Here is a 27,023-nt window from a genome sequence, read left to right as displayed (position 1 = left end):
CTTCTATCTGAATTTCTTATGTTATTAAGACTCTACAAAAGTGCTATTTTTATATCATGCTTGAACCGTTTCAGTGCTACCATGTGTCTGCTACAGTAATATCAAAGACTACGCAGCCCATTCCTTCATGCACACATATGCTTTATTGAGAATTCACAGCAAAAGAATGATTAATCACTCACAGAGCAAACCACCTGACAGTAACCCTCACTCCATAGCCTTTAAATAGCACACCAACTTTCATTAATTGCTTCTGATTTAGTTGTCCACTACCCTTTCATGTAAAAAGCCCCAGACGACACTGGAATAAATATGCCACCCAGCTTCCAAATTCAAAGAAACAGTTTATTATTATTGCCCTTATGTGCTGGTTAGAGGCAGAGTGAGTGGTCAGGTTAACCACACAACTGATTTGACCTCTGTATGGCTGGAACCAGAACGATTTAAACAGGTGTCAGAGTCCTATAGAAGACACAGTATTTAAAACCAGTAAACTGAAGTGACTATCAACTCATTGCTACCCCACTCCAATAATAAGTCATTTGTTATTAGTTTTATTTTGAATAAAATGTGAATCCCCTGTCCGAACCAAATGCAAATTGAGCCTACTCTTGTTAGAAAGGCAGGGACAGCCAGATAACCACACAGAATAAAACAAAACAAATTCAAGATGAGTAGGCTCTGTCTATATTGTATTCAAATTCCCACCCCTGGTCGGAAGTGTGAACACTGGTTTACATGCATTTCATCTGAAGCATTGCAGCTGAATACGTCACATCAGAATGGAAGGACTCTGGTAAATTTCCAAAAGTTACACGATTTGGTAACATTTGGTCAACTGATTATCGTTTCTAAAAGTGTCCGACAGGAGCAGGACATTGCGACTACTAAAGCACCCACTGTGCTCAAGGCTTAAGGAACTGAATACACCATTTAAGCAAAAGTTACAGGTGTCTATGAGCATGGTAGCCCTGTTTAATGTCTAATAATTGTATCCTACAGATTCACTGTAGATTGATTTTCCTAATGAAAACCTGCTGCCTACAAGTGTGTGAGGAGAAGGCAACAAAGGTCTGTAACTGACTTCTATCTTAATAATATTTTCTCATATTTTTCTTATTTAATTCAAAACTTTTCTTGTAGAACCAACAAACTAATGGATATAGCATCACTTGAAGACATTTTCACACATGAAGCTCCAGGGTTTTCTGGTTCCAAACAAACAACATATCATCACAACTGGTTCACATTCAGTCAAGGCCAAGATATCTGGGAATTTACTTTCCATTTTCTAACCATTTGGGAAGGGAAAAAGATTTAACGCTTGAGTAAATTTAAAAAATAAAAATAAAATAAAAAATCTACTGCAGACTTTATGCAGAAAAAATCTTCACCTCAGAAAATCAGCTCAGGATATTTTCCACAGTTGTACGTTCTTATATGTAGCACACATGTGTTCTTGTGTTAAAATGACTTTAGATTTCTTGCAGCTCCTTATGGAGCCACCAGCTTAGAAAACAGTTCTCACACAAAAGCACAAAGTAAGGCAATGTACAGCACTCACAAAAACACAAACACAAAGAAACATTACCCAAGTACTTGAAAAGTCTCTAATCCCTCTTAAACTGCCTACAGAGAATGACGCTTGGTATATCAACCGATGTTAGCATAGAAACATTCATTGACAGTCTAGTTTAGTGCAGATCAAACACACTCAAATCAGGTACAATGGAAATTTGTCACACTGTATATTTTACACTTAGCAAACCCAACATCTAACAGCCTTCAAACAGCTGCAGTACCATCAGTCTGTAACAGACCAATCCCACCATTGAACTTTTGGAACAACCAAAAAGGTCCCAAGTCAAACTAAAGGAACAGGTCACTCACAAGCTCAAGACACATCCTTGACTTTGTATTTCGCTGGGATTTTTCACAATGTAGCATTATTTCACAGTGAAACAGTCCAGCTTCAGGGGTTATAGAAATATCAGACAGACGGTACAGAAAGATTTCAGAGCAGTAAGCAGGAAGAGGTTCAACATTTTCAGTATGATGAAGTACTAAGAGAATTAAAAGGCTAATCAAAATTCAAAACCATGCACATGGAGTCAGTGTACAGTTTAGCATCCACCAAATCTGGCACCGGCATTTCAGCAGTTTTTCCCGTCAATTAATTTTCCAAGTGTGTAGACTGCACAGTAGCAGAAATTGTTTTCAAACTGGAGACAATATACATCAGTCCATCTCAGGTTGTTTTACATACATCTGTGAAATACATTTCTCTATGAAAGGTTTTTTAGAAAACTTACATTTAGCTGATGGCAACATGACACCACTGAAACACACGATTTTCTTGTGACGTTCTGCTTTTAAATTGATGTCAATGATTTTGACTGAGCTTATGTGGTGGGACTTATACACTGCTCTCGGCAGAGTTGAGATCCCCTTGCTGTATAATCTGTAGTCTTTAGCTTTGATGTTCTGCTCATGTATGTAAAACGGTGGAGGCGACGCTGTGTGAAGTAGCTGAGAAGGTGCTGACTGACGTCACGCTAAGTCTGACTCATGTATTTGCAGGAATCTGAAGAGGAATGCAGAAATATAGGAACTTTTGCATTATTTTAGCTGATTAAAGCTCCCATCACTGAAAGAGAAAGGAAGGACATCATGTGGTGTGGGAAAAAGTCCCTTTACTGTACACATTTAAAAATAATAATCCAATTTAAATCTGGTATGGTTGTTCAATCTTGCAGTCATATCAGACTCCCATACTCTCTGGGAGTTCATATTTGGACTTCACAGAGAGCAAACATCACAACCTGTGTCGAAACGACCAAACCTTCATGCAGCTCTCAGGATGAATAGAAACAGGCCGTGAGTCACAACTCGCAGACTAAAAAGCAGCTTTCAGTGTCCAAGCCCAAAGGTGGTCTATCAGGTCAGGAGCATGCTACATCATCAATTTGTATTTGTCCCAGGATCAGACCGCAAATAGCCTTTTGATTTTTATAGGAGTAGAAGCAGACATTTTGGACTACATCTTGTGAAATACATGTGCTGACTGACTCGTGACTGAATATATTTTACAGTGTAGCTGAGATAGGCTGCAGCCCTCCCACGACCCTGACAAGGATAAGCGGAAGAGGATGGATGGATGGGTGTATATATTACAAGAGACCCTGGACTACAGTTTGATAGACCTGCAGCTCAAGTGTGATCAAGAACAGCAAAGTAAACTATTACACCAAGTGAACTGTGATGTGTTCATATAACATAGGGTAGTTAACCCCATATTACAGTGGAAGTTTATGATATGAAGACATATGGAGTGTATTTGCCCAGTCTCAAATAATACTACTATGGTACTATTAGTACTACTACTACTACTACTACTACTAATAATAATAATAATAATAATAATAATAATAATAATAATAATAATAATGAGGGGGATTACTCAATCTTGATGAGTATTCTAGTGTGCTTGCCTGTAACATGTTCTTTTCTTATTCTTGTTTTCTCTTCTGATTGTTGTGATAAAGACGATGAACACCAGAGATGTCCCTCTGTGGGTTTTGTTGCAGTGTTCAGTGTTGTGCTCCTCAGTTTGGGGGGTGGGGGGTTGTTTTCCACTGTATGTCCTTGTATGCAAGTTCCTGACAAAAGGAAGACATGTCAGTTCTCCACGCTGCAAGAAAGTATGCTTTCAGAGGAGTGAGTATTCAGAGCCATTGTGCCAGCTGTTGCAGTTTCCAGTCATAGCCAATTTGGCTCCACAGTCCTGCTCTTTTGTCCATGCTGGTAATTGTGACTCCAGTGCAACTTGATGGTAGATGTTTGGTGTCCCATGATGATGAAATCATGCAGGCCTGATTATGTTTCCAGCCCACTCTTGCTGGCTGCTATGTCACCCTAATCAAACCACCTATGGCCCTGTCTCCGTGTGTTTCACTGCTTGTCATTGTCTGTGTTACCTCGTAGTCTTTTCAGTAAGGCCTCGTGATCTATACCTACACTGGCCACCAGTCCTCCTTCATTTTCTGGAGCTCCTCTGTAGTCGATGTTCTCTCCCTTTAGAGTTGTCATTTGGCCCCCTACAATCACAGTGATTACATGATTGAAATGGTCATTGGACAACAATACAGCTGCATTTAGTATTTCATTTCTTTTGAAGTATCTGTTTAGGTGTAGTTAAGCCAACATGCAGCCTAAGGTAATAACTGTTACTTTCATTAAGGAGGCTGCATGATTGGTTCAGTTTGCTGTTTGGATTGTCCAAAATATTATGGACAGTTATATAAAAATAGGATAATGTATTAAATCTTTTCAAATGAAACTGGAACCAGAAGCTTCTTGACGAGGACTCGTGCTTATTGTGTAGTGATCTTTTTAGCCTCGTCTGAGATGTACCATCTCACAATGCTCTTGTTAATTTAATGAAGTGGGAAAACAGGACAGGCTGGAAAAAAATCTTTGCTACGTTACCCAGTTCAGTCAGTAGTGCAGCACCAGCACAGATGTCCCACTTCTTAATAACGGTGGTGTGGACGTAAACATCTGCCTCCTCTGTAAAGCTTGTCTCACTTGAATGTGTGTCCAGCAGTGACAGTACTTTGTATCCTGAGAAAGACAGAAATATTAAACCATGTTAGCATCCTCATCCGCCATAGCTGAGGTATGACATCTTGTACTAATGTTTGAAAGCAGGAAAAAAGGAAAATTTTTAAAATTTAAAAACATACATTAGAAAAAAAAAAAGCAACAATAAAAACACACTGTGCAGTGCATTTTCTTAAATTATAGAAACTAACTAACTGACTGCAACACAAAGTCTTTGTGTGAATGGAAAATGGATTTGAAAACTAGACATTTAAGTGCAATTAAAGCCTTTGAATTTTAAATATTAAATAAATGTAAAGGACCACTCACCTGCTCCACCTGCTTCTATGATTGTTGTGCTGTTTCCAAAAGCATTCCGAATACGATTTTTAACTTTTCCAGAGTGAGAACGTGATACTATCACTTTCTTAGGGCTGGCGTTGTAGGATGAGCGGCGATTCACATTTGATCCATGACCTACGACCGCCCAGGCTGAAGGAATGATGAAAAGTACACAGAGAGACGGAAGAAGCTGTAAATGTCTCTTTTTCAGAGAGAGAAAAAGTCTTTTACAGTTAAAATAAATGAATAAATGTTTGCAAAAAACCCCAAATACATTTAAAGCAATTTGGCCCAAAGTTACACATGTTTTTTTGTATATGTTCAACTTTTCCAAGTGATTGACAAATGCCAATATGCAGGTGTGTGCAGTGTAATAGTGGCGCTCTGAATACAAATAAACACAATAAGTCTTCTGGATTATTTTGGCTTTAAAATGGTGTATGCTGCTCATTGCATTAGCAGCTGGTGAATGTTTAGAACATAAAGAGGGAGATCTGTTTTTAGGAGCTGAGACACGAGGCTTCAAAATGCAGAGCAAGAAGCTTTTTTTTTTTTTTTTAAACGTACAATGTATGCACAAAGTGTATCGGGTGTTCGGTGCCTCACAGCAAAATAGCCAAACTATTAACGAAGGTGACGCCTCACAGACATCCATCAGATAGAGCTGCCTGTGCCTTCAACTGTCAGTCCAAGCAGCCATGCCCCTAATAACAGTAGTCCTTAAGAAAATCCAGAGGTAAGTTGTAAACATATTCAACCCTGTACAGCTGCTGAAGTGAGAAATATCCACTGACAGCACAACAGGTTTTTATACCAGCCTATTAAAAATTCTTTATGGCCAAATTGGGCATTGTAACAGGGAAGTCTACAGAGAATGTGATACTTTTAGAGCCAGCCTCTATTGGCCAAGCTCCAAAGGAAGAGGAACGAATGGTTTCCGGCACTTGACATTTTATTAACTGTGTAGCACCAGAATTTGCTGCTTCTGCACCGTAACACAGCAATTGTGACGCAGTTGTGCTTTACAGTTTACTTATTTACCAAGATGACTTCCCAAATGGGAAGACCAATAACTTAGAAAAAGAAAACGCCCCTGAAAACTCACCAAGTGATGGACTTGGCCAATCACCCAAGAAGCTGACTTCGCTCAACAATGACCTTATATTATTGGACTGGATGTGTAACAATAAAATGTGGAGCCTTGTTTAATGTGAAAGCGGCTGAAGCACTTAACCTTACCAGTGAAGCCAGCAAATGGCTGGTGTACAACTCCAATCACAGGTTTACCATCTACAGCCACACACACCATGGTGGTCACATATTTCACCAGATTCTCTGTGGACAGATGAGCAAAGAGGCAGAAGGCAGAATGAGGATAAGACAGAAACGGATAAAAAGACATCTTAATCTAGAATAAAATGCATGAATCACAACAATAATTTATGCTGTTGTTAAAACCCAAAGGGTCCCGTGGCAGTTTAAATGTTTAAGCTTGATATACAAGCGTTTGAAAATGACTCTCTCTGGCTTTACTTTTTCCACAGAAATGTTCCTTAATAACACAGTTATGGATCCCAGCACAATACAAGTATCACTTTCATATTACATTTGCATGGCACTGAAAGCCTTTCCGCAGCCTCACATGCTACTTCTTAAGAAATCAACATGCTTCAGTTTAGAACACGTCACTGTGGCCGGTGGAAACGTTGGACGTCGGCGACTCATTGTCAGTCACCTAAATCAACTAATCATCTCTAAACACACTTCTGCTTTAATTACCGCCCACTGCACGCTTTTCAAGCGTACAGCAACCAGCATACTAATTTTAAACTAAAGTAGGTCATGTGCACAGCCTGTCACCCACAGAGACTCAGTATGCGCATACATAAGGACACGTTCACAGAGTCAGTCTCACAAATACACATCAGCACCCAGTGTGTTCCTCCATCTGGGAGGCTGCCAACGAAACAGGCCAACATTTAAACTGTTACCCGGGTACATCATGAGAAAGAATGCTAATGACATGATATATTTTACAAATAAATTATTATTCAATTTTAATCTCATTTTAATATAAATTAATAATTTATATTAAACCGAGAATGCAGCGGAGTTTCTCCTGCTCTATATTAATAAAGAGGTCAATTGTTGTTATATAACACTGTTTTATATAACAATACTGACTGTAAAGACATTTTATCAGGATATATTTTTCTTTATTTAACAAATAATGAGCTTTAGAATAAACCAAAACATCTCAGTTGTGCAATTCTGAGCATGTTCAATGGCCTTGTGTCGAGGAAACAAACAGATCTTTACTGAACTTGTGTAACTGGATTTCTTTTAATCAATTTCCAACAAATGATTTTATACAGTATTGTGCAAAAGACTTGAGCAATCCCTTATTTATTTGTCTTATGTTCTCTTGTCCACACCATGCCAAAATACACCACGTTTCCATCTAACAGCACTTTCAGAATCACCTTTTTGGTGCAGAAATACTATTTAATGCCTATGAAAATATATTTATTATTTTTGCAGATTCAATTCAAGAAATGGGAATTAATTACATGTTTTCGAGACAGGGTTACTGCACCGAGCGCTCCAATTACCATGGACTACTGTTGCCTTCCCCCTCCACATCTTCTCGAGCCTTTCTCTCAGTATTTCTCGAGCGTCTCGTGTTCCTTCTTCCTGATGTTACTGTCATTAAGTATTGCTACATCTATCACTACAGCCGTCTTCCTCTGCTTGTCCACCACTACTATGTCCGGTTGGTTAGCCAATCCGTATCTGGAAGTCCCACAGGATCTTAGCTCGGCCATGCTCAACCACCCATTTTGAATAGAATAAACAGACACACACAAACCCTCTATAGTCTATTCTATCTTTTGTTTTGAAAATGGTAGATTTGACATCATCAAACATCATACACAAAATAAGAAAAACCTCACTGAGAGCACACAAGCTGCCACACTATTAGTTGAATATACCATTCTCCTGTGGAACTTCAAATATGATATCAGTATGAGATGAGGCTGGCTGAGCGTCAGTGATATGCACACCTGTGTATTCCTGTGTCGCGTCTAGGGGATCGATCCACACAGTAATGCTCTCGACTGGAATGTCACTGCTCCCCTTAAACTTCTCACTTATTGCACCTGGAATGTTCTGGCTCCATTGTATTGAATTATCCTCCATGTTGTCGTGTTCTTCACTGTTCACCTAAAAACAAACACACAGAGAGGGAGATTAGTCCCAGTTTGTGATTTAACTCCCAGATTTGTGGAGCCGCTTATAAATGAGAGCCCTCACCTGCCAACAAATACAAGGCAAGACAATTTGTGTTTTCCCAGGAGATTTCAAGGCAGCATGCAGAAGTAAAGAAATCTGGGCTCACCGTAACTTCAGGGAATGTGTTCTTCAGTAGGTAAAACATCTTTCTGTGAGACTGCAGGTCGCCCATAGTGAGTGGATCGTTAGCTCCTTCCTTTGTTTTGCCCTTTGATTTCTCCTGCAGGACATTTTCTTCACGCACCTGCTTTACCTAGAGAGATTTACAAAGCAAAACAAAGCTCACATTTTCACCAGCTAATGATGGCTGTGTGTGGCTTACTTTTCTCTATAAATTCATTCATTATCCAGTTTATTCTACACTTTGCAGATGGTTTGCTTGATATCTGTGAAGGAGTCGTTTAGAAAGGTTTTTTTCTTTTGAAACATAAAAACATCAATATTTAACTACAATCAGAGATTGACACAAATTTGTCAGTGGCAAGAAATTTTATTTTCAGTCATATGGGGCTTAAATAAAATTGAACTCTTACCTCTTTGCCACCTAGTTCTGCTGCCTCCATTGAGACAGCCAACAGGTCCCTCAAGTCCACTGTTCTTCTCTGCCTGCATGGATAAATGGACAAAACAAGAATCGTTAGCTTCCCAATGAACTTTTCCTCACAGCTAACCTGCTGAAACTGTATGAGCCTTATCAGGTTTTATATGATGCTAGAATTTCAAACTCAATAATATTTAGTAGTACTTTTGATACTATGGGGAAAGCTTTGAGCTCATCTTGAAGTAATAGCAGTAATGACAAGTACGTCATTTCTTGACAAAGTAAACTTGTTAACTTTTATCAAATTTTCCCAGTTACACGTTAGTTTTACTCAGCTACGTATTTAGGATCACGTTTGGAGGTTTTAATCATTTCATTACAGATCATGACAGTAAATTATATTTTAGAACCTACTAATAAACAAAGGGTACAGCAAACAATACAATACCTAACACATCCAAATAATTTAATTATTATAAAAGAGCAGCACTATGAAAATATTAAAAATGAACTTTGGATAAAGTGAGCTTATGCCAAAATAAAAACAACTGAAAAAAAAAGAAGAAAAAAGTTCACACTGCTCTGCCTCAGTCGCAGCTCTTCAGGCCTCAAACAGTCTGATTTGACTGCTCTGTTCTGGATTTCACTCTTTGGTCCTCCACACAGCGAGCATTGTGTCCACTCTGCCACAGCTCAATATGCAAACCATTCAGCCTGCAATATTTATTGATCTTTTATCCAACTACAGTCTGGTAGCCATTACCTTAATGACAATGATTAATGTTGCTATTGGGTGATCGCTAATAAAAATTCACACGCACACCAGCCAGGTTGACATTTCTGGTAACTATTTAATAATTCAATGTTGTTGAAATGGGAGCTTGAATGACCTCTGACATTCCGTCATTTTCAGTCCAGTATTTGAACCTGATCATTGTGAGATGAATATATTTCTTTCTTAAACCACTTAACACTGACATATAAATCATTCACACATAAAAAAGGCATCCAGCTCAAGTGATGAGCCAGCGTTCTGCCTACACATGAAAGACAACTTAGCAAAGAGCCAATTTTAAGTTCTATTTAAGCACTTTATTAGCAGCAGTATAATAAAGTTTACTCCAATTTCTTTAGTTGAAGTTACAAAAATACCCAAGATAACAGGTTGAAAGGCATCGGATAATAAAATGCTTATCAGCTTTTAGCTGAAAACTTGGACTATCTCTGCATGGTACGAAGTGCATCCTTAGCAAAATAATGTTGAGGAATCTAAACAAGTAGAGGACAAAAGAAAAAGTGGGCCTAAAAAATAAAGATAAGCAGTATCTTAAACTCTTTCATTTTTCAGCATGAAAAAGATCCCAAAGACTCTGCAAACGTAGTAAAAGAGTACCCGGATAGAAAAATGGACAAATGAACATCATCAATCATGGATTGGCATCCTTAGAGCTGGGACTTAAACATTATTGACTCAGGGTGGGATGATTTTGACAAGAGAACGGAACAAAACGCAGCCAACATCCAAAGAACTTTGAATGTCCTTCGACTACTTAAAGAAATTATAGGAAAGATTACCTAAGAGAGTTCAGCCTTTCAAACTTCTTGAAATTACACAAACATGTTTGTGTTGTATGCTTGAATGTTTCAATAAATTGCTGCAGCTATTTAACATTTTTTTAGTAAGAAATGAAGGCTGGATCAAGACTTTTGCGCAGTACTGAATGTTATTCTTCATTTGCTGGCTGGTCTTGTCAATAAAGAACTAGAAAAGGGATGACATAGCTTCATCTTAGCCTTGTGATTATAGGTGTGGGTATTTAGCCAAAGATTTGGAGATTTTAAAATGGGCTGAGGCAGTGTTTAGTTTCAAACAGTGTCACAGAACTACATCAAGGCTAGTCCTAGGCATTTTTTAAACAAAACATACCAGTGCTATCACAGTATTCACAAAACCCACACTGATTACAACCCTCTTAACTAAAGCCAGTTCTCTCTCTCTATTTTTTTTCCCCTAAACTACACAGAGTCGTTTAGAAAGGCATATTCATTCTGCAGGACAACAAAGCCAACTGCACAGGCAAAATCATTCAGAGTCAAGTTCAGAACAAAGAGCCCTGCCACATGTTGCATGTGCCTCACAAAGCCCTGCATCATAGTGGGGCTGCATGAAGTGACAGCCTTGAGAAGAACTAAATCCATTGAAACTGTGGCAAGTTATTTCCTTAACTTATTGAAAAATAAAGACACTTATACTTTAATTTTACTGCCTGAAACTGTCAAGTGTTACATGTAAATGTAAGAGTGATATGAGCCTGTGTTTCAGATTACCTGGTGACAGTGAGGTACCAACTGCTATCTGTTCTCAGAGTGGATGTTAGTGAGCTCTCCCTGTATGCTGCCAACGGGGAAGACCAACCAGATTAACCTGTCACATATGTGCACCTTCTTCATTCTGACCAGATTTCAGCTCAACCATGAAGATTAACATCAGAGTTTGAGTTACAATTACATCAATAAATCTGAGATCATCTGCCAGAAGGTGTTAATAGGTTCCTTTCTAAGAAACCTTACAGGTAGTTTCTTTGTGAGGGAACGGTACATAAAACCACTGACACCTGCAGATGCCATGTATGATGTATTGTGCACGGTGCAGACATGTGATGGGTTAATCTGGTTGGACTGCCCCGCTGGCAGCATACCAGGAGCGGACTAACATCCGCTCCGAGTACAGATAGTATAAAGCAGGGGTCCCCAATCCCAGTCCGCGAGGGCCGGTGTCCCTGCAGGTTTTAGATCTCACCCTGGGTCAACACACCTGAATCACATGATAAGTTCATTACCAAGCCTCTGGAGAACTTCAAGACATGTTGAGAAGGTCATTTATCCATTTAAATCAGCTGTGATGGATCAAGGACACATCTAAAACCTGCAGGGACACCGGCCCTCGTGGACTGGGATTGGGCACCCCTGGTATAAAGTGTATGCTGCAGTTGTAGGGCTCACTAACAGCAGATCCCATAAAAATGTGTGCGAATAAGAACGTCAGGGAGAGAAATTACGAACACGCATCAGCACAGTTCTTTGGCGTCATACTGTCACCAGATAAACTCGCGCGCTTCATCTATTAACAAAGAATTGTGTCAGCTGACAAGAAAATAAATGCATTTTAGAGACATGTACATGAGAATAAAACCACAGACAGACACTCTACGAGCAGTGACAAGTTTTATCACGTTTTACCACTTACTGTGTTGAGAGGGGAGTCTGGGACCTGAAGGCAGCCAGGCGGCTGGAGATGACCCCGGAATACAGGTGGTAGATGACACCGACTCCAAGGAGACAGAACACCGCCACACCGAGCGGTGACAACCGGATACCCATCGGAGCCATGGCTACACGGAGAGCCTTTTCGGGTTTTTTAGCCGGAAAATGATTACTCAAATCCAAAATAAAAGCACATAAGTGCTTACAGGAGCTAGCTGACGTGGCTGTCCCCCGCCGCCAGTCACGAAAACCTAGATCCGCGTTGCCTCACAACTGCCAGCTAATCTTCTGATAAACACGTCGACTGTGCTAAAACAAAGCTAGGAAACAAGCTGTCAAATAACCCAACACACTGGCTATTTTTTAGCAGCTGACTAGCCGTTTAGCATCGTCCGACATGTCTGAGAGAATTCACCCAAAAACGAGGCCACCGCTCCCGTTTAGAACGACATTCCGATTCTTGGACAGCTCCCCCGCTCCTGGTTCTCGCTGTTAACTAACTGAAACGAGCCAAGTGTTCACAGCCGAACAAACACACCTCTGTTCACTCATTTCCCCTATGCACCTACAGATGTCGCGACTGCTCACTTCCCTTCCGGGTTATTGCTGCTTTCGTCACTGCTGTCAGTTCTTCTGCGTCTTGACTTTTTTTTTTTTTTAATTGCCGTTAAACTTCCAGATAGCACTTATTTTTATTACTACTAAAATTCTTCCATTTAGAAAAAATACATTAGGATGATTAAAAAAAACTTACTATAGCCAATAAATATTAGATAAGCTTTGGAAACCGATCTTTACCTAACAAAAAATCATATTTTGTCACAAAACTGTTCATGATTTATGAAAATTATTAGTTTTTAATATTTTTACTAAAATTGGGTTCTTTTTATCGTAATGCTATCCTAATTTGACTTCTTATGCATATTAGCGAGTTATAAATGCATAATATTGACTTTGCAAGCATATAGCTTTTAGGCTTGCAAAGTCTCTAATAAGTGACTTCCTTATTTCTTTTCTTTTTTAGGAGAAACTGGTTCCCTTTCTAGTTAAAGGTGAATGACATGCACTAAAAACAATATCTTCAGTAGACAAATTCACAAGTTTTATGTAACACTACACATACTGTGCACTGACAGTGACGGATGCGCCTACAGTATGTGCAAACCTCCCGTTTATTTTAATAAACGAATGAAAAAATAAACATGTTTATTATTTATCTATACTAATTTATTTTACGAATCCAGATTACTATCAAAGTTGGCTAGTTGCTAGATTTATGTGGCCACAGAACAGTTTCCACTTTGCCTCAGTCAATTTTATTAACACAGCAGTGCTTTTGGATCATATTCCTATATGGCTTCTTCTTTGCTTTAATCAGTATATTTTGGTGTTCACAGTTCTGGGATTACTCCCGAGTCCATGCACTAATCACACACACAAATTTCAGCCTAATTGTTGCGCACAGAGATTTCTCCAGATTCTGGTATATTATGCACCGATATGAAATTTTTTTTTCAGTCATCACAATTTTACATTGAGGAAATGATTCTGAAATCATTCTATAATTTGTAAACAGTGTTCTTCCGACTGGTGAACCTCTATCCCATTCTTACTTCTAAGAAACAGATTCACTAAGATGCTCTCATTATTGTTTCTGACCTGTTAGTTGTATCTAGCGACCATCAAATTCAAACTGAGCTAATATTTCCCATGAAATGATACACGTACTGAGACTAAAATATGGGTTTACGTCATTTTCAAATCATTGCTTGCTGTTTTTATTTACATTACACAGAAGATGTATGAAGATCATCATGAAAATCATAAGTGAGAATCTCTGACTTTTGGATTTTAAAGTTCTGCACATGCTGAAATTGAACTTCTTGGCATCAAAAACAATGACATTATAGATTTATTATTATTTCATATAATGCCTCATTTGAACATGTACACCAAACCACCCCATAATAAGCAGCTGTACAGAATCAGTAAAAAGATATAAATATCTAAAAAACTTGATACGAAGGACCACAAACATAGAGGGACGGCAGCATCAATGCAGCCACAAGTATCTCTTGTCTCTGTTGTTTTGCCATCTGGCACAGATCTTACAGCCTCAAAGTCTTTTTGCTGTCTGCTGATAGTCTGCACATCTCCTCAGCCTCACCAGACCTGGGACTACACAGACATCCTTCGATGTCTGTGGTTCTTCTTAATCACTTTCCCTCTCTTCCTTGCTCTGTTGGCATTTTAACAGAAATGTGGTAACACTTCAGGTCCTCTTCAGACACCAAGTCGGGTGCACGGCTCATGAGGTCATGACCGCGGAATGACTTGGGGAAGGCGATTACGTCGCGGATGCTGGGAGCTCCGACTATTATTGAGACCAGTCGATCCAAACCTAGAAAAGGATAAAGAAATAAAGAGACAACTTGATCAATATACTGTTCAATATTGCACAATTTACTCTGAATTCACTGTTCAATTGTCCATGCAGGCTTCGCAATACATGCATTTTATACTAAGGACCTGGCAGAAAAAAGCTTGATCGTGTTCAGTCGAATGGTACAGACAGATACAGCTGAAATGGGCTAATAGTAAGAGTCAGACAAGTTCAGCACTGCTGCGCATTTGTCAAGTCACATCTTCCAAACCCAAATCATTTTGCACAATAACTGACTTGCTCACAGTTACTGAAACTCCATTCAGGCCCGGTGCTGCTCTGCTCTGAACATCTTATTCAGGTGTCACTGTGTGCCAGCTAATGACACAAACAGTGACAGTGTTGCCACCCTGTGGTCAAACCAGAAAGTACAGCTTTCAACTTTATCATTTCTATTCACACACTTCACACAAAACAAATACCAAACAAAGAACCACAAGACTCACAAACTACAGAGCAGTTTGGATTGTGTCTCTGCAGCATGTCTTTTGTCCTGTGTCCCTCCCCTCACCTCCAACCAGTCACAGCAGATGACCGCCCCTCCCTGAGCTTGGTTCTGCTAGATGTGTCTTCCTGTTAAAAAGGAGCTTTTCCTTCCCTCTGTCACCAAGTGCTTGCTCAAAGGACATTTCAAGATTGTTGGGTTCTCTCTGTATTATTTTTTAGAGAGTATTTACAATATTAGGTGCCTTAAGGTGCCTGATGCTGGGATATGGCACAAAATATATAATAACAAAATTGGACCCCCCCCCCCCCCAAAAAAAAAAAAAAAAAAAAAAAAAAAAAAAAAAAAACCAAACACACACAGTTACTCCAGCCTTAAATTATTCATTCACAAACTCGGATGCACAAATTGACCAGAAATTTTAATAAAAGTACCATCCAACTGTAAGTGTCTCTCTTTCTCTGTTCAGCGTACCAAAATGTTAACTCTAAGTTTGAACAACAAACATTCTGAGAAATCTCATACAGTTATGAGCTAAAACATAAAAATCCCACAAATGAATTATAAACTGATCCATCCTTATTGTCTTGGTCCAGCACTGTAAATAATTATGTGGACTTTAGCTGCTGGCGTTGTAGCACGAGACAGTGGTTTGTGGGCTGCAGAATGACCTGCCTAATGAATGGCATGGGAACACTAATAATTACCCAGTTAGTGCTATAGTGGGGATTTATATACAACTAATGGAGAAACATGTGTAACTAAAATCAAGCATGTTGCCATGGATATGTGTTAGTGCTAAGAGCAATTCAAGAAAATACACTGATCTCTTTTCAGTGGTTAGGGAAACTGGACCGCCTACAAACAGTATTTAGAGTGAAAGCAATGATATCAGGTTGATACCGTGTGGTTAGTAAAAACCCAGTGTATGCACACATGTAAGTCATATACGAGCTCAGTGATAAATCGAGCAGAGTTGAGCTCACCCAGAGCAATGCCTCCATGAGGCGGCGCTCCTGAATCCAAGGCCTCGAGGAGGTGGGAGAGAAGTCCGGGGTCCTCCTGAAACACAAAAACAGTTGGAAACAGTTAGTGTTAACACTGAAACGTCCCACTCTTTCATAAGTGAAAGACTGAACTGCACCAAGATGGAGGAAGCCACTGACCTTAAGGACATTCTTCAGTACATAAAACTGCTCTGAGGCTTTGTGGATGCGAATGGAGCCTCCTCCGATCTCACAGCCATTTAACACCAGGTCATAGTGCTGACCACGAACCTGTGAAATACAGAATTTACAAACAGACGATACATCCTGCATTTTTCTACATAATTAAAAATAACTAATAAAGTACTACACGAGTACCTTATGTGGATCAGTATAGAGTAACCGTGTGTCCTCTGGCACTGGTGCAGTAAATGGATGATGAGCTGATTCCAGCTCCTCTGGATCATCTTCTTTGGGCAAGAAGAGAGGAAAGTCCACGACCCACAGGAAGTGGAAGGCTGAGGGGTCACGCACGACCACACCATGAGACTCCAGGAGCTTTGCACACTGCAGGCGAAGATGACCCAGCAATGGGCACTGAGAGCAGAAAAGAGAGTCAGATGAAGGGAGCGTTTGTATCAGCTCTGTGCTTCTTTGTTTGACAGCCGACTCAAACCAAGCCTCTTACAACAGTGTGGTGGGAGCCTGCTGCAATCAGAAGCAGGTCTCCTGGCTTGGCTTCAGTCCACTTCAGCAGCTCGTCTGTGACAGACGAAGACAGCAGCTTCTTCAGGGGAGACTTCAATGTCCCGTCTGCTCTGACCAGCACCAGGCTCAGCTCCTTAACGCACGAGGAGAAAACACAACTTGTGACTTTCTACTAGTGTTTGTAACACACAAGTGTTTGTAACACACAAGTGTTTGTAACACACAAGTGTTTGTAACACACAAGTGTTTATCTCAGAACAACGTGAGGCGTAAAAGAAAGAAAAGGATAAGAGACCTACCTGTCCAAACTGAGTCTTGGCTATTTGTTTCAGTTCTTCCAAATCCTTCCCAGTGAAAAGTTTCTGTTACAAGAAAGAAAACATAATGTGAGACACACAAATTCACATATGAGAGTTGTCAGCTTCTCTTGTGGCACAAAAACACATCTTCTGTTCTACATTTTCAGCATTCTCTGCCACAGGAAATGGTTCTGTTCTTACTGCTCCACTGGGGACACAGACGGCCCGAACGGAGCCTCCTGGTTGGCCAAGAGCTGATTGGAGGAATTCAATTTCCGTGGAAAGGAAGATCTGACTGAGGTCTATTAGCTGCACAAATAGACAAATAAAATAAAAAAATCATATAATTCACTCATGTTGTACATTAAACAAAAGAGTAAAAGATGTAGCATGTTCAGTAAGGACATAGTTTCAGTTAGGACCCCAAGAAATCAAACACCTTCATGTTGAATCTGGTGTCGGGTTTGTCCACACCGTAGTCCCTCATGGCCTCTTCATATGTCAGAGTTTGGAAAGGAGCCTTAAGAGGACCACGTTCTGCAGGCCAAGAGTACTGCAGCAAACCCTCCACCAGTGACATGATACCTGCCTGGTCCACAAAAGACATCTCTATGTCCACCTGGGAGAAACGACAGGAGGATTTTCAGAATTCAGACAACATGACATGATCCAACATGTCACATGTATGTGACAACAGGCCGGTCTATGGGCCAGACTAATCGGACTATATGTACTCAGATTACAGGAGAGACACATGGTACTCACACAATCCTGAATTGAAATCTGTGATAAAATATCACAGGAGCAAAGATGGCACCAGTATGTGTTTGCAAATCTTATTTTGGTGCAAAATCAGCAAACCTTTTAAATTACGCACATCATTGTTTGCAATGTTTTCACTCACAGCTGTAAAAGAATTCCAGCAGCAGCAGGATCCAAACAAAAAAGAGCTTTGGAATCAACTTGAAACATCGAGACAGGCTCGATCAAGATTTACAGTAAATTATATTGTGTGCTTTACATCTGGGAAGTGAGCTGCCATGTAAAAAGTACAGTTTAATTATTCTGTATTCGTTTTTTTAATTCGTCCTTTAAGTACTTTATTATTACATTTCTTAGCATTTTAAATTATTATTTTTTAGCAGTTTTATGCAACAGTGGGGTGATAAAATATCAAATCTTAGCAGTACCTTTATATATAACTTTTGTGGATTTAAAAAAAAATCCATAATGCTTAGGCTCAGCAGAGGACAAAAATATCCAATTTGTCACAGTAGTTTGAGAAGGAGAATCCTGGACTACATGCACGAACGGCACGCAATTAGATTTGAAGCATAACATTTTGATACAGGTTAGGATTCCTGTTTTTCACACAAGTGGCCTGGATTCAACACCCAGTATGCTCACCTGTACTTCAGGCAGGTGAGCTACACTACACAGTTTAATTAGCTGTTGAATGCACCAGTCAGCTGATAAAATATTAAAACTAACAGGTGGTCTACACACACAAGTGGTACGAAATTGCCCATATGGAAAAGATATATATATAAATCTTATAAAGTTTGTATCTGTCTTGTGTGAAACTTGTATGAAAAGCATATAAGTGTGAAAACAGATATAAGATCCCTTGAAAAATTATATAATGAAACTTGTATGTTTTGGATACTTACTAAAACAATGTATGAAAGTAATGCGAAAGTGGCCACTTTCATGAGTAAATCATGTAAGCCTTATATGATTTACTCATGAAAGTGGCCACTTTCATGAGTAATCACATATAAGTTTTTACTATTTCTTTTCCGTATGGGCGGGTTTGAAGTCAGACATTTTATTTCAGAAACTGAACAAACTTCTAGTGGTTAAGATTCCAGATTTTCACACAGGCAGCTGAGGTTTGACTCCCAGTATAGGAAAGGGCAGTTTAATCATATACTCAAAGCTAACAGGACATCAGTCGTTTTCTCTTTTTCACGAATCTGTCATTTGTTTTGATTTGTTGCTCATACCGCAGTTGGCTCTGAGCTCTGGATAGCTTTTGCAACTTCTCCTGTTAGTTTTTTTTTTTTTTTAAATGTCCATGTTCAGCTGTGTCTGTGAGTGTGCACACAACTATTTGCCTGCACTGCTGCGCGTGTGCTGCATATGTCACACATGCATGAAGAGGACTACTTGTAAACAGATATATGGGAGGTTGGCCAGCAATTTCAAATATCTCATGTCTGAAACAGACTGAAAAATGTATTTTTCTTTTTTTAAACTGTGGCGCTTCAAACTTGTGTGTATTCCATCTCACCTGGGTGAATTCAGGCTGCCTGTCTGGTTTGGAGCCTTCGTCTCTGTAGCACCGGGCTATCTGAAAGTACCTGCCACAGAGGAGACAGAAGACAGAGGTTGTTGGCCATTAACAGCAGGTTCTGACTCTAACGTGGTGGACTTCTAAAAATTCTGTTATGTGTGCAAAGCTGTCAGCAGTGGAAATCAGTCAGGTCTAAGTGCTTTATTTCAGTATGGGAGTGCAATCATCCTTTGGTTCTTCTCCCCGGTATATAGGCAGTGACATAAGATTAATACCCCTAGGCTTTTTTCTCTTTTATCCAAGTACATGTTTCACACACAGAGTACGAATCTCCAGTATTTGCTCCATGCCTAGTCATCACATTTTAGGCTGGTATAGCAAACTTGCTTTAACCTCCTAGGACCTGGCGTCCACATATGTGGACATCATATTTTGGGTTATTTAGAACAAAATACTCAATTTTGCTCTACAAGGGCCTGATATCCACTTACGAGGACATTATACTGCTACTGTTCTATCGAATTTTAAACGAATATCCTCATATGTGGCTCTCATTTTTCTTAGAAACAAAAATCAGGTTAAAAAACAAAACAACAACTGGTAATTGTTTGTTTTTACATTCATCAGGTCCCAATCAGCCCAAATATCAAAGAGAAATTAAAAACGCATGCCATGAAAGAGTTTGGGTCTTAGGAGGTTAAAATGGTTTCTTATTAGCTGATGGTGGTCAGAAGTTTGCAGACGCTCATCGTGAACATAAACGTGACAGTAATTTTAAATAACCTCTTTGAACTGTTTTTTCCCAGGGTGGAATGATACACGTGCTTTATGTACAGCATACATCTTTAATAACAAATATAACTTGACTATTATTTCTCTAATGTCCCTTACAATGCTTTGCCTCGACAAGACGCTTTGAGTAGCCGTCAACAAGCTTGTGGCATAATTCTCGATGGATATTTGACCACCACTTCTTGGTAGAATTTTTAGAGTTCATTTAAATTGGTTGGTTTCCTGGTCCCAGCCTTTATGTGTAACCAACAAATTTTCAACTAGGTTGAGGTTGCAGTATTGGGAAGACCGTTTCAACTGTCCAGCTGTGGATTTGTTGAAAAATTTGGAAGTAGTCCTCCTATATTATTCTCTCTATTTTGGGCAATTTACCCGTATCACTGGTGGCAAAACATCCCCAAAGCTTGATGCTACCACCACCATGCTTGACGGTTGGTATGGTCCTCTTAGATTTGAAAGTCTCATCTTAATCCTCCAAACATACCCCTTGTAATTGTGGCCTAATAGCTCAATCTTTGTCTCGTCCAACCATAAAACCTCTTCACTTTCTGGGTCAGCACCCTCTCAGTCCATGTAATATAAAACTTGTTTCACTTGGGAAAGTGGCACTAATGTTCAAGTTCATGGCAGTCTTAAGCCCTGTGCTTCCTGGGTTGTTTCCTGAATAACCTAATCAATTTCCTCTCCTCTGAGGGAGAAATTGGTCTTCTTCCAGACAATCCAAACAATTTGCATTTACATGCAGTTGTTTGAATTTATTATCTTGCAGTATTCAGTTGTTTAGAAAGGTCTCCAACAGACCTTCCCAGTTTGTATACATCTACAGGTCTCCTTCCAAGACCTTAAGTGAGTTCTTTCCCCATTCTTGAGTGCTGGTCAGTCCAATGAATGCTGTCAAAAAATCATTTTTATACTGGCAAAAAGGGCAAAATCATGATCACTAACCAGTAGTTAAAAGACACTGTAGAACCTTGTACATACATACATTAAAGACGCATGTATGTACATCATCATTAAAAGCCCCAAATTACCATGACATTCATGCTCCCGACGAGTGGATGAAAACTTCTGACCAGAACTGTATGCTCACTATTCGTTCCCTTTTAACTCTGTTTTCGATCTGGACCAGTGCAGCGTTTAAAAACAACAAACATCTTTCTGTTAAATAGCAGATTGTGGAGCCTGCACCCACCTGTCTACACCAGCCACCATGAGAAGCTGCTTAAACTGCTGTGGACTCTGGGGTAAAGAGTAAAATAATCCTGGCTCTCTGGAGGGAACCACAAACTCTTTGGCTCCCTAAAACACAAACACTCATTAAGTTCATTAAAATATCAGATATGAAACCATAACATGTAAGCCAAATTATGTTTTTGCTGTTATATTTATATTTAATAGAACCAAAGAATTTTTTAGAAACTGTTCTTATAGACCATTAAAGGTGGATTGTTGTGCAAGTTTCTGCTCTTTAACCTGGTAAACATGTAAAAATGTCTACAAATGTCTTACCCCTGGTGTCCTTTTGAACAGAGTGGGAGTTTCCACATCCACAAAGCCTATTCATTACAGCAAAACAACAACAACAGCAAAAAGCATATGAAAATCAGAGCTTGCTACAGCAAGAACAGATTAGTTCCTGCACCTGGTTTCCTCTTACAGGCAACAACATCAGTGACAGTCCTGTGACCTTTTATGTCTGGGCAAATTAAAGACAGAACACAAACATGGCTGTCCATACCGTGCACATTACAGAGATACTCCCTCATCTTCATCACCAGCTGGGATCTCAGTCTTAGGTTCTTCTGCATCTGTGATGACCTCAGGTCCAGGTAGCGATACTGCATCCGCAATGACTCAGACTTCTGGTGAGTAAAAAATTTTTTTATTATTACAGCGTGCTCAATAGTCCACGTCCATGTAACGTTAAGTTACTTACTTTGACAAAGTCTTTTATCTCAAACGGCAGCTTCTGGCACACATTGAAGACCTCCACATTCTCTGCCAAGACTTCGATCTCTCCTGTCGGCATCTCCTGGTTTAAACACACGATTCAAAACAGAATTAGGCGACTAATCACCAAAAGTCTCATTATATTGCTACAGAAAGCAATTTAAGATTGATGAAATGGTATCAATTCACCAGATTATTTAGGACAGACAGTCACTCCTTGGAAAAGAAAGTTTCTGATCCCTGTCCTTTACTATGTTCATTAAAGGACAGAACATTATTATGCTATTTGATAAATATAGTGAAACATATTGATGAGAGAGTGTTGGTACTTTTTTTCCCCTTCCACGTTTAAAACCAGGCACTCAGTATATTAAGCACAGTGTGACTGAATGCTGTAGTAATTAGGATTCCTGGCCCATGTGGGTTAAACTCAAAGTACAGGAACTAGACTTTCCTCACCACCCCCTGCAGGTGGGTGGTGTTTCACTGCACCTTCAGAAGCACGTACAGACCTTGTTCTCCTGCCCCACTGGTCGGTTCCTGACTGTTCCTGTAACCTTGATGACAGACTCGGGCGTCAGATTGCACAACGTGGCTTTCAAAGTACTTGGAGACTTAAAACAGAGGAAGCAAACTATTTAGTTCTGTATTTTACAGCACAGCGTTCATTGGTAATGTTAGTGTATTTTGTTGTTTTCTTCCATACTTCCTGAGGAATTAGAATTTGTGTCAAGCCGCTGAAGTCTCGCAGGATGACGAACAGGTCCTGCCTGTAGGGGGCAGAGACACATACTGTTTCTCAAATTTATATGAGACCCTTTGAAGAATGATGAAAGAACTTTTTTTAAGATGGTCTTAGTTCTCTTGGCTTTCTTGAGATCTTTCAGAGTTTTACTTAAATTTTTTTTGGCCTTTTTCTGCTTGTACTCGATAGAGTACAGTGAAGAGTGACGGAGAGAGAGGGGAACACGTGTGGCAAAGGGTTGCGGGTCGGATTCAAACCTGTGCTGGCCACTCTCAGACATACGGCCTGCTCATCCCAGTGAGCTAAACCAGCACCCAGAGGTTTTCTTAAGACGTTTGCTGCTTTTTCACTCATTTCCAGTCCAGTCCTTGCACCTGACCATTTTCAGCTGGTTGTCATGAAGCCATTCTTAAGCAAGGGAAACGGGGAGAAAAGGCTGGGGAACGCCAAATTACACAAGAACCGGCAAAGGTCTTATAGAGCGATTAACCCAAATTGGACACTTTCGGTTTTGGAGGTCAGGAGAGAGGTACAACAGTGGGTTACTACAGCCATCTGTAAAACACACTGGGGGCTCAGTCATATCAATCAACCAGTGGCTGACTACCTGAGATACTGGACCCAGCCACACAGAGTGACTTTCTTCCCCGCATCATCTGATCGCAGTTCTCCACAGGTGTGACTCCTGAACGACAGACTGCTGGGACCTGATCGTAAGATGGATTTGGGACACAAGTCACAAGTTACACTTTGATACTCATTTTAAGTACTTACTGAAACTGAAGTGAATTTCTGCCGCATTAACAGATATGCAGAAATGTATAGAATTACAGTTTTTACAGAGACGGAAGAACAAATGTTTTACAAAATAATAAGTGTCCAAAAGTCTTAGATAATACAAGCAAACACGTCTCCTACAAAGTGGAAGATTCTAAAGGATTCTAATGAAACATGAATGATGTGGACAAGCTGGACTCAACTGAGAATCCTGTCCAATAACTACAAATGTAGACAGGCGAAGACCAGTAGAAGAAGTAGTGGCATTGGGCGCACGCACGTCACGTCAGTGTACAGGCTGGAGTACAGCCAGCTGATGAGTACCTGTGGAGGGCGGAGCAGCCCCGCAGAGTCCGTATGAGCAGCTCAGATGTCTGAGCTGAGGTCTCCACAGCAGCCGACCTTGACTGGGAGTCGAAGCTGAGCTCTGATACCAGACAGCATGAGCTCTGAGTCCTGTGAACACACTCCGCAGCACCAGCCTGCCTTTTGTTGCCATTTCTTTCAAAACACAGAGTGAAGCTCAGGCTGAGGAGAGCATGTTATTCAGAGCCGTGTCTGTCGCACTCCTCTCCCTCAGAGTAACAGGCTTGCAGAGTCCTTAAGGTTGTAATGTGAGCATTATGAAGCTCCACGGCAGTGAGAGCAGGTGAGCTGCCGTTACTCTTCCTGGATCCGGATAAGACTCGTGAGAAGTTTTCACGACTGCCTGCTCATGAGGATGGGCTGCTGTGCATCTGTTCAGTCTCATCCAGTCATGTGGCAATCGGCGCATTTTTACCGGACGTGACGTCACGTTGCTAGACGAGAACAGTCAACCTGCGACATGATCGATCTAACTCGCGAGGAAAAAGTCCACACGCTTTCAAGATTTCATCAATCTCCGATTCTTTTTCTAGAGACAACGCAACTTTTAGTTTAGTTTTTCAAGGATGTTATTTAGTCTGTTGCCAGATTATTTATACGGAGCATTAGAATTACAAAACCAACCCCAAGTTTGTTCTCTTCTTAACTCGTTAAATTTGTTTAAGAAAATAAACCACAGAAAACATATATTATAAAGAGTGGTGTCAAACTCGTGTCACATCGTGGGCCACACACAGCCCACTTATGATCGAGTGGGCTGTGTGCCGCATGACTGGATGAGACATGACAGCCCACTCGATCATAAGTGGGCTGTGTGTGCAGTGAAACTCCACAATAAATGTGTAAAATGACAGAAATTTGTGATAGTTTGTGATAGTTCATTGCACTGAGTTCTAACAGTGCAATGACACAACTGTTTTAAAGCATCTTCCTAACTGCTTATCTGAGATGAGATATATCTCCCCTTGTGGTTTGTTTTCCGCTTCTCCTTGTATATGTGGCCTTAATGTATTATTGCATTCTGTTCATTAATTCTGTCTCTACAGATGTCTGTATCGAATGTCTCTGTATTCTCCATTTATATTAATTTTTACAGTTCCCTTAGGCAGTTCATTGTATCATTTTAAATTTATACAACACTAATTTCTATATTTTCATTTGTACTTTAAGTATTATGACAGTGCTATTATATTTCCCCATTTAAAAGCTTATCATGATCATGGCCAAATCTTCAAATTATCAGGTCAGTGTGTATGTAAAAAGTAATCCCTTTAAGCCCCAAGTTCAGGCGTCACATTTTCCAAACAGCCGGTTTTCTGGTCTTGACAGAGAGACGCTGTCACTACTGTGGTCATCTCAGGCACACAGCCTCACCCATGTGCAGTGGAGAGGAGCTTTTTCCTTTTTCTTTGAAAGGATTGTATGTATGTTCCCACTTAGCCTGTTTGGTGCCCTGGGCGAACACCCACTCTCTGTTAATTCTTGATATTTATAGTGATCTGTACATCCATCCATCCATCCATCCATCCATTCGCTTCCGCTTATCCTTTTCAGGGTCGCGGGGGGTGCTGGAGCCAATCCCAGCTGTCATAGGGCGAAAGGCGGGGTACACCCTGGACAGGTCGCCAGTCTGTCGCAGGGCCAACACACAAGGACAGACAACCATTCATACTCACATTCACTCGTACATTCACACCTAGTGGCAATTTGGATTATCCAATTAACCTATCCCCACAAGCTGCATGTCTTTGGAGGGTGGGAGGAAGCCGGAGTACCCGGAGGGAACCCACGCAAACACGGGGAGAACATGCAAACTCCACACAGAAAGACCCCGGCCTGATGGTGGAATTGAACTCAGGACCTTCTTGCTGTGCGGCAACAGTGCTAACCACCGTGCCACCGTGCACTAATACAGGGAGTGCAGAATTATTAGGCAAATGAGTATTTTGTCCACATCAACCTCTTCATGCATGTTGTCTTACTCCAAGCTGTATAGGCTGGAAAGCCTACTACCAATTAAGCATATTAGGTGATGTGCATCTCTGTAATGAGAAGGGGTGTGGTCTAATGACATCAACACCCTATATCAGGTGTGCATAAGTATTAGGCAACGTCCTTTCCTTTGGCAAAATGGGTCAAAAGAAGGACTTGACAGGCTCAGAAAAGTCAAAAATAGTGAGATATCTTGCAGAGGGATGCAGCAGTCTCAAAATTGCAAAGCTTCTGAAGCGTGATCATCGAACAATCAAGCGTTTCATTCAAAATAGTCAACAGGGTCGCAAGAAGCGTGTGGAAAAACCAAGGCACAAAATAACTGCCCATGAACTGAGAAAAGTCAAGCGTGCAGCCCCCAAGATGCCACTTGCCACCAGTTTGGCCATATTTCAGAGCTGCAACATCACTGGAGTGCCCAAAAGCACAAGGTGTGCAATACTCAGAGACATGGCCAAGGTAAGAAAGGCTGAAAGACGACCACCACTGAACAAGACACACAAGCTGAAACGTCAAGACTGGGCCAAGAAATATCTCAAGACTGGTTTTTCTAAGGTTTTATGGACTGATGAAATGAGAGTGAGTCTTGATGGGCCAGATGGATGGGCCCGTGGCTGGATTGGTAAAGGGCAGAGAGCTCCAGTCCGACTCAGACGCCAGAACTGGTTTGGGCTGGTATCATCAAAGATGAGCTTGTGGGGCCTTTTCGGGTTGAGGATGGAGTCAAGCTCAACTCCCAGTCCTACTGCCAGTTTCTGGAAGACACCTTCTTCAAGCAGTGGTACAGGAAGAAGTCTGCATCCTTCAAGAAAAACATGATTTTCATGCAGGACAATGCTCCATCACACGCGTCCAAGTACTCCACAGCGTGGCTGGCAAGAAAGGGTATAAAAGAAGAAAAACTAATGACATGGCCACCTTGTTCACCTGATCTGAACCCCATTGAGAACCTGTGGTCCGTCATCAAATGTGAGATTTACAAGGAGGGAAAACAGTACACCTCTCTGAACAGTGTCTGGGAGGCTGTGGTTGCTGCTGCACGCAATGTTGATGGTGAACAGATCAAAACACTGACAGGATCCATGGATGGCAGGCTTTTGAGTGTCCTTGCAAAGAAAGGTGGCTATATTGGTCACTGATTTGGTTTTGGTTTGTTTTTGAATGTCAGAAACGTATATTTG

At 40.5% G+C, this 27,023-nt stretch overlaps 2 protein-coding genes across 2 annotated transcripts; both read right to left on the bottom strand.

Annotated features, from left to right (window-relative positions):
* Positions 1–124: 124 nt before the first annotated feature.
* Positions 125–12,636, bottom strand: bpnt2 (3'(2'), 5'-bisphosphate nucleotidase 2). The gene is made up of 8 exons (XM_085389374.1): positions 12,027–12,636; positions 8,772–8,844; positions 8,345–8,491; positions 8,010–8,169; positions 6,184–6,279; positions 4,933–5,094; positions 4,489–4,623; positions 125–4,097 (listed from the first exon to the last, which is right to left on the bottom strand). The coding sequence occupies exons 1-8, from the start codon at positions 12,167–12,169 to the stop codon at positions 3,952–3,954; spliced, it is 1,062 nt and encodes a 353-aa protein (XP_085245500.1). The 5' UTR covers positions 12,170–12,636; the 3' UTR covers positions 125–3,951.
* A 1,161-nt stretch (positions 12,637–13,797) lies between these two features.
* Positions 13,798–24,248, bottom strand: dars2 (aspartyl-tRNA synthetase 2, mitochondrial). The gene is made up of 17 exons (XM_085389744.1): positions 23,809–24,248; positions 23,315–23,414; positions 22,669–22,732; positions 22,475–22,576; positions 21,949–22,044; positions 21,751–21,874; positions 21,522–21,568; positions 21,205–21,311; positions 19,218–19,287; positions 17,364–17,543; positions 17,126–17,233; positions 16,925–16,987; positions 16,606–16,758; positions 16,296–16,514; positions 16,098–16,208; positions 15,918–15,993; positions 13,798–14,444 (listed from the first exon to the last, which is right to left on the bottom strand). Exons 1-17 carry the CDS (start codon positions 23,981–23,983, stop codon positions 14,260–14,262), a joined length of 1,980 nt encoding a protein of 659 aa, XP_085245870.1. The 5' UTR covers positions 23,984–24,248; the 3' UTR covers positions 13,798–14,259.
* Positions 24,249–27,023: the final 2,775 nt, after the last annotated feature.

Source organism: Rhamphochromis longiceps, linkage group LG18 (genome assembly GCF_057381845.1).
Source record: "Rhamphochromis longiceps isolate RC_006_pf linkage group LG18, R_longiceps_female_GT1.1, whole genome shotgun sequence".
NCBI classification, from domain to species: Eukaryota; Metazoa; Chordata; class Actinopteri; order Cichliformes; family Cichlidae; genus Rhamphochromis; species Rhamphochromis longiceps.
The sequence above is the reverse complement of the archived record's forward strand: the minus strand, read 5'-3'. Positions and strand labels throughout refer to the sequence as shown.